General features: G+C 43.0%; 1 protein-coding gene across 1 annotated transcript in view; it reads right to left on the bottom strand.

The window, feature by feature from the left end:
- Window positions 1-310, bottom strand: part of TBC1D22B (TBC1 domain family, member 22B) — a 79451-nt gene extending 79141 nt beyond the window's left edge. The window contains exon 1 of the mRNA XM_005873771.2: window positions 102-310. Coding sequence (XP_005873833.1) covers window positions 102-157 — 56 coding nt within the window. The 5' untranslated portion in view covers window positions 158-310. The remainder of the gene's footprint in view (window positions 1-101) is intronic.
- Window positions 311-8811: the final 8501 nt, after the last annotated feature.

Here is an 8811-nt window from a genome sequence, read left to right as displayed (position 1 = left end):
GGCCTCCCGGGGTCGGAGGCGCCCCAGGCCCGCGGGATTGAGGGCTTGGGATCTGGAAGGGTTTGTCCGACCCCCTCTTCCACTCAGCGTCCTGGGCTCACCTCCCCGGCAGCTTGGCGCTCCTCTTCCAAAACTGCTTGCTATTCTCGGCAGCCATTGCTCGGGCCCAGGGAAGGCCTTCTAGGCGGGCCAGGGGGGTCCCCGGCGAGATGCCCCCAGGATCCCGCAATCCGAGGGCCAACCCAGGCCGCTTCCCCGCCGCCGGTCAACGGCTCCCTGCTCCTGGGGGCGCCATCTTGGATGTGGGCACCCCCGGACCCAGCGCCGCTGCCATTGGTGGGCTGCCGGGCGGTGGTCGGACGAACCAATCAGGAGCCAGAATCCTGTAGGCCGCTGAAGCCGAGCGGTGACGTCAGGGTCTGGGCACACAGGTGGACGGGAAGGCGGTGCTTGGCCAGCAGGGAGGCGGGGCTGAAAGTTCTCACCCCTGGAGCGGGGAAGAAGCAGGTAAAGGACCCAGGGAAGGAGGATGGGGTACTGTTTCTTTTGAGGGGAATGGGGTCCTTGCATCTAGTATGTTTGGAAAGAGAGAGCACATGTATTATAGACATAAGTCTTGACCTAAAACGTAACGGCACCTCTGGTTATTAGCCTCCGCTTTTCCTTTTCGTTTGTGCCCGGGATTTTTTGTTTGTTTGTTTGGTTGGTTGGCTGGGGTTTTGTTTGTTTGTTTGTTTGTTTGTTTGAAATCTGTGACGGAAGACCCATAAGGATCGATAGCCCGAGGTTGGTAACGGTTCACGTGAGTGACGGTTGGACCGTGAGCGTCTCTGTTCATTGAACGCTCTTGAAGGCCTTGTGCCATGAGTGGCATTCGAATGACCTACTGCCTGTTTCAACCAGTAACTGTCGCTTTCTGACTGTGAGAACCAGATGCCGACAATCAATACTCGGGAAATGTTCTTAGTTTATTCATCCGATTCAGGCCACCAAGTGACGTTTCTCGCGAGGACGTCATATATCTGTCTCCATGTCATGCATTACAAAGATTAAGGCTGTGTCCCCCCCCAAACACACTTAATTTCTCTTATTAACCTGTTATAAATCTTCCACTCTTGGATTCAGGCCACCAAGTGACGTTTCTCGCGAGGACGTCGTATATCTGTCTCCATGTCATGCACCACAAAGATTAAGGCTGTGTCCCCCCCAAACACACTTAATTTCTCTTAGTAACCTGTTATAAATCTTCCACTCTTAAATTTCAGTCCAGTTTTGACTCAGAATGAGATTTAATATTAGCATTTTGGGTCCTTTGAATGCCGTGACTGTGTTTTTTGCTCTTTTCCCGTTTCTGTGGTTATAGGCCAGGGATGGGGGGTGGGGGGCAGGATACTCACGCCATCCAGCGCATTTTCTGTCCCAGCGAAGGACTGCGGAGGGGCTTGTCCTCCAGCTGCTGACAGCTACCACGTGTCCGTCATATGTTGGAGGATCTTAAGGACCCCTGTCTAAAAAGGACCTTCTCTTATATGCCCTCCAATAACCTCTTTCTACATAGGCATTACCCCCTTCTTTCAGCTTCTTTTGCCTCCTAATTTCACCATCATGGGATTGTATGAAAAGGGGTGTGTGTGTGCGTGTGTGTGTGTGTGTGTGTGTGTGTGTGTTTTACTTTTTCTGGACCTTACATGTTTTTATAGACTTTCATCTCATCTCAGATAGTTACCTTTTATGGGCATTTAATCATTTAAAACACACACACACACACACACACACACTTATCCTTTAAATCTTACCGTTTCATCATTTTAGCTGTCTTTCTTGAGCTGTTCTTTTTCTTGCAATGCAATGACCAGCACTACACCCTGAACTCCAAGATGGGTTTTCTGAGGTTTTGTTGAAGCAGGTGTTTTGTCTTTATTCCTGGCATTTTGGGCTTTACAAAAGCTGATGATGTCTTGAAGGAATAATCTATAGCGACTTCTAGATTCCTTTCCTCCATTGCACCTGGCAGTTCAGAGTTCATTATCTCAAAGGTGTCGTCAGAACTGTCTCCCGCCACGTGAGCTGTCCTACACTTGTCCGTGTGGCAAGTCACCCGTCACTTCCTGCCTCCTGACACAGCTTTGCAAATGTTTCAGAAGAGCTCCTCGTTGACTTGCTATTTCACATGTGGAAAGCAGAGTATAATTTGTGTACCAAAAAATGCCTCACAGTATTCCCTTTTCTTAATGTTTTATGAAATGTTAAATAACGCAGATTCCCTGGTGATACTGTTAACAGTGTCCAACCCAAAGAAGCCCTATTATTCCTCTTCTTTGTTTTCGACATCTAAGCCAGTTTCCCATCCAAGATTTTAAAAAATCACTCCAGTCATCTAGCAGTAACTTAGTAAATAGACTTTATCAGGGAAGTTGAGATTGTTGTGACTTCTCTCACCACCACTATGACCACCCAAATCTAAACCAACCAACACCCTGACAGCAGCCTCCTATAAGCCTCCCTGCTTCCACTCCTGCCCACTTAGTCTATTCCCCACACAGCAGCCAGAGAGAGCCTTTTAAATTCTCAGATCACATTACTCCTCTAGGTGCAACACCTTGAAATGACATAAAATCACACTTAGCATAAAATCCAAGCTCCTTAACGACCCTATGTGATTTGGTTCCACTCTCTTCCTTGTTTAATCTGTCTGCTCCAACCGCACTTATTGGTCTTTTTGCTGTTCCTTAAACACTCCAAGCATTTTCCTACCTCAAGACCTTTGCATTAGCCATGTCTTCCTCTGCTTGGAATTCGACCAGGGGGCGGGGCTGGCAGGCCAACCTCCTGCATAGGCCCTGATCTATCAGGGGTGGGCCAGCTGGACCCCACCCATGCACGAATTCATGCACGAATTCATGCACCAGGCCTCTAGTGAATGCATAAATAAGTGGAACAACAAATCAGTTAATCTCTCTCTCCCTCCCCCGTCCTCTCTCTTTAAAATCAATAATTTTTAAAAAAATGTAAAAACCAGTTTGCAGCTCCGTGGAACCATAAAGGATACACTCAGGGGGCAGACTCAGTGAGCACCAAAGCCCCATTGGAGCAAGTCTTGCCCCAGAGGGGTGTCTCCAGCACAGAAGTTCTCCCACTGCAGACACAGCTGATTCTCACAGCCAATTGGCCTGGAGGTCAATTCCTCCCAGTGATAACTACAACAATCAAGGCTTAACTACAACAAGACTGTGCACAAAGCCCACAAGGGGGTGCACCAAGAGTGTCTACCTCAGGTAATTGGGACACTTAGCACAGAAAGGCACCCTATCGACACAGTGAAGCATAAAAAATGCCGAGACAAAGAAACAGGACACAAACGACAGAAATGGAGGAAAGCAAACTGCAGGATATAGAGTTCAAAACCACACTTTTAAGGTCTTTAAAGAACTGTTTAGAAGCCGCCGATAAATTGAGTAAGGCCCTCGAAAAGACTGGTGAGACCGCCGATAAATGTAGTGAGATCCTCAAGAAATCTAGTGAGACCCTCGATGTTGTGATAAACAACCAACTAGAAATTAAGCATACACTGACTGAAATAAAGAATATTATACAGACTCCCAACAGCAGACCAGAGGAGCGCAAGAATCAAGTCAAAGATTTGAAATACGAAGAAGCAAAAAACACCCAACCGGAAAAGCAAAATGAAAAAAGAATCCAAAAATACGAAGATAGTGTAAGGAGCCTCTGGGACAACTTCAAGCGTACCAACATCAGAATTATAGGGGTACCAGAAGAAGAGAGAGGGCAAGATATTGAAAACCTATTTGAAGAAATAATGACAGAAAACTTCCCCTACCTGGTGAAAGAAATAGACTTCCAAGTCCAGGAAGCGCAGAGAACCCCAAACAAAAGGAATCCAAAGAGGACCACACCAAGACACATCATAATTAAAATGCCAAGAGCAAAAGACAAAGAGAGAATCCTAAAAGCAGCAAGAGAAAGAAAATCAGTTACCTACAAGGGAGTACCCATACGACTGTCAGCTGATTTCTCAACAGAAACTTTGCAGGCCAGAAGGGAGTGGCAAGAAATATTCAAAGTGATGAATACCAAGAACCTACAACCAAGATTACTTTATCCAGCAAAGCTATCATTCAGAATTGAAGGTCAGATAAAGAGCTTCACAGATAAGAAAAAGCTAAAGGAGTTCATCACCACCAAACCAGCATTATATGAAATGCTGAAAGGTATTCTTTAAGAAGAGGAAGAAGAAAAAGGAACTCTTACCATTTGCCACACCATGGATGGAACTAGAGAGCATTATGCTAAGTGAAATAAGCCAGTCAGAGAAGGATAAATACCACATGATCTCACTCATTTGTGGAATATAATGAACATCAGGAAGAGACTGGACAAAAATCGTGCACCTATGGATGAGGACAGTGGGTGGGGAGTGAGGGAGGAGGGTGGGGTGGGAACTGGGTGGAGGGGAGTTTTGGGGGAAAAAAGAGGAACAAATGTAATAATCTGAACAATAAAGATTTAACTAATCAAAAAAAATGTAAAAACCACTCTTAGCTGACAGGCCATACAAAAACAGATTTGGCTCATAGGTGGCAGTTTGCCAACCCCTAAAGAATAAAGAATAAATAACATATAAAAACAAGGTTAAGAAACAAAAAAAATCTTATGGTACAATGAAAGTCCCTTTTTGCCTCTCCTTGATCCCCTTCCCCTCCTCTCTCTAGTGGAAACCACAATCCTGAGTTGTGTGCTTAACATTCTCATGCATGTTGTAGACTTTCACGACATATGTGCATATCCATAAACAACATGTTTTTCATGTTTTGAAACTTTAAAATAGCATCACACTGTACATATGCTTCAGCAACTGGCTTTCTTCACTCAGCATTCTGTTGATGCATGAAGCTTTAGTTTACTCAACTTAAATGCAATATAGTTTTCCAGTATGTGAATATTCTTCAATTGTTGTGCCCAGTTATTTTTATTTCAAACAGTGCTCAGTTAACATTCTTTTCCAATTACCATGCACAAAATCTTCTCTAATGCAGCCTTTTTCAAAATGCAATTTGTCAACTATTGGAGAATTGTATGAAATTTAAAGGCTGGTACCTTCAATGAAATAGAATAGACAGGAATAGAAAAGATCAGAGTGTTGTTGCATGCATGTGGATAGGAATAGTTCTGTAAAATGTTTGTTTCAACTTTATATACACATACATTTGTGTGTATGTGTTTCTGTGTGTACTTGGTTGTAATTAAAGTATATTTCTTAATAAGAGGTTTTGCTTTAAGGTGCCCTGGTTGGTTTGGTTCAGTGGATAGAGCATTAGCCTGCGGACTGAAGGACCCTGGGTTCGATTCTGGTCAAGGGCACATGCCTCAGTTGCAGGCTCAATCCCCCAAGTTTTAACCCTAATCAATCTGCTGGAGGCTTTGAACAAAATTTTGTGTGTTGGCTCTTTAGAAAGGTGCCTATTTCTCTAGCAAACCTCTGTTTCCCTGACAGATCTGATTTTCACAGCCAGATGTTAGGTGGGTGCTTCTTCTTAACTCTGGTGCTCTGGGCTGGGGAGCCTACCTTAAGACTCCCATACTTCTCAGGGGGAACCTCCTGCAGCTTTTCAGGCTGTGCAGTCACTTTGGAACCTCAGCCACTGCCTGTGGGAGCAGGGCCAGCCCTTTTTGCCCTTCTTACCAGTCTCAATGTGGTTTCTTCTATAAATCCTTGGTTATAAGACCTCTCTTCAGTTAATCTTCAGTTGGTTATTCAGAATGATTGTTCTATAATTAAGTTGTAATTTCAGATTTGTCCTGGGAGGAGGTGAGTGTATCTTCCACCTACTTTGCCAATATCTTGGATGTCCTCATCCTCTTGTTTTTCTTTATGCTTTTTCAGCTATGTTTGTAACCGTAAATAATATATTGTTTATATTAATGATATTATATTGTATCTATTCTTCTGTTGCTTGTTTCTTTTAACCAACATTATGGTGTTGAGATTTATCCATGTCAATGAGTGTAGCTATAGTTCACTCATTTTCACTGCTGTATAATACTCCATTTTCTAAATAGCACAGTTTATCCATGTTATTATTGATTGGCATTTAGTTGTTTCACATTTTGTGCTACTGTGAACTCTGCTGCTATGAACATTTGTATCCATGTCTCTGGCTAAGTGGACAAGTAGAAAGGTTTCTCTAGGATATTGATGTGTTAGGAGTGGAATTGCTGGTCTGGAATGCATACATATATTAAACTTTGCAAAATAGAACCCACTGGTTTTTCAAAATGGTTTTATTACTTCCTTCTTCCACCTGCTTGGGATGAGAGTTCCATTTTCATTTCCTAGAACGTGGTTTCAACAGTAAATAAAAATTGGGGCAGGAGGTGGGGAGTTGTTTCAAAGCCGGGTTGAACATGAGGCAAGAAAGTAGAAACTTTAGTACCTGTTCAGTCACATATAAGTCTTTCTTTTTTCCTTCCAACTTTCCTTCCTTTCTTTCATAACTTTGTACATGATACTAATTCAAAACGTACAAATAAGTATATAGTAGGTTGAATGGTGATCACCCAAAATAAGATATGTCCACATTGAAATCCCTGAAACATGTGAATATTGCCTTATTTGGAAAAAGGGGTTTTGCGGATATACTGGTAGTTAAGAATTTTGATAAGAGATCATCCTGGTTTACTCAGTGGACCATAAATCCAATGATAATTGTCCTTATAAGAGAGCAGACACAGACAGAAGAGGAGGAGGCAATGTGACCATGAGGACAGAGGGAGTGATGAAGCCACAAGCCAAGGAATGCCTGAAGCCACCAGGACCCATGACCCTGCCAACACTTTCATTTTGGTATTCCTACTTCCGGAACTGTGAGAGATCAAATTTCTGTTGTTTTATGCCACCAAATTTGTGGCAATTTGTTGTAGCAGTTCTAGGAAACTAATATAAGATATAAAGAGAAAGTTGGTCTCCCTCCATCCCTGGCCCATAGCCACCCATGTTTCCTTCTCTGTTGCAATTCCTTGTGTGTCATCCTTCTAGAGAGATTCTTACAGAGCCCTTAATAATTGGCAGGGACACTCAAGGTGGTTTTACAAATGAGGAGTCTAAAGCTCAGAGAGGAAGAAATTGCCCAAGGACCGTCAGGCTAGTCAACAATAAAGATGACCAGGAACCCAGGCTTCCCATCTCTTGGTTTTGTGCTCCTTTGAGATAAAAGAAGTCTCTAGGAGCAGATTTTGATATTAGGATAGGGAGAGAGAAGAGGAGGATACTGGGTAAATGAAAGAAGGGGAACACCTGGAGATGATATAGGGGTATAAAAAGTGTTATGATTTCACTTCAGGTTGGCCTCAGTTCAGTAAAGCACTTCACCAGGTCATTGACAGACTATCAGTAGAAATGAATGCTTCCATCCAACTAGCTTTTATTGAGATTTTTGTATTCCAGGTACACACCCTTGATTTTGCAGACCTTGATTTCACAAACTGGATTTAATGGACAAAATTTCTGGTCCGTATTTCATATGTGAAAATTAATACCCTGTTAATTTTTAAATGCTTTTAACAAGATTTGCTTACAATTAAATTAACAGGGTTTTTTGTTATTCATACACTGTTATTTTTAACAAACTTTAGTGAATAGGCCATATGTTGGAAAAAGCAGTGTAGTAATTTCACTAGCATACATAAATATTACATATCTGCAACTATAGTATACATCTTTATTGAGGAGTCACTGCTTGTAAACAGTGTTTCGTGAATGATTAGCACGTGATAACACCGAATCGCACAGCGATTGGTTCTGTTGTCTTGTGGAGTGACTTTCGGCCGCAGTTTCAATATGTGTCCCCAGTGTTGCGACATGTGCTAAGCCACCCCTGCTGTGTGCACTTGTTTACTCTCCGTGACTGGTGAATGCATCCACTTACTAGACCTATTCAACAAAAATTCAAAATTACAGGAAAAACATATGGAAAACTTTTCTGTGAAATTAAACTTTTCATACATACTTAATTTGAATTACACAAATGTGTCCACATAAGTAAAAACAGGTAAACTAACTAATTTGTCAAATTTTTAACACCTACTGTACTATATAATGGAATTTCAGCTTTAACAGACACCCCAAACAGAAAACTGTCTGTTTGGTTTGGCAATTGGGTTATTGTTGACCCAGATGGCTCGGTGGAGTCAGAAGCCGATGAAGAGTTGTGGTAGACTGGATTATTCTTCTCACATTTTCACTCCTTCTCGCCACATGACCTTGCAGTACATGAAGGGGGATGGATTATATTTCCCTGTTAGACTTCTGGCCAATGGAATGTGAGCAAAAGTGATGTTCCTTAAGGGGCATCACATTTCCACTCATTCTCTTGTACTCCTATTATTCACCATGAGAAGAACATACTCTGGCGGGGAGGGAGGGGGCAGGAGGAAGGGAGGCTGCTGGTCCAAGGAGGACAAGAAAAGAGGGGAGCAGCCCTAACCGGTTTGGCTCAGCGGATAGAGCATTGGCCTGCGGACCGAAGGGTCCCAGGTTCGATTCCCGTCAAGGGCACATGTCTGGGTTTCGGGCTCCTTCCCCGGTGGGGGGCGTGCCGATCCATGATTCTCTCTCATCATGGATGTTTCTATCTCTCTCTCCCTCTCCCTTCCTATCTGAAATGAATAAAATATATATATATATATTTTTATTTTTTTAAATTAAATCTTTATTGTTCAGATTACATTTGTTCCTCTTTTTTCCCCCCCATAACTCCCCTCCTCCCAGTTCCCGCCCCACCCTCCGCCCTCACT

The sequence above is a fragment of the Myotis brandtii genome, unplaced genomic scaffold (assembly GCF_000412655.1).
Source record: "Myotis brandtii unplaced genomic scaffold, ASM41265v1 scaffold420, whole genome shotgun sequence".
NCBI lineage: Eukaryota > Metazoa > Chordata > Mammalia > Chiroptera > Vespertilionidae > Myotis > Myotis brandtii.
This window is presented reverse-complemented; position numbering and strand designations above follow the sequence as displayed.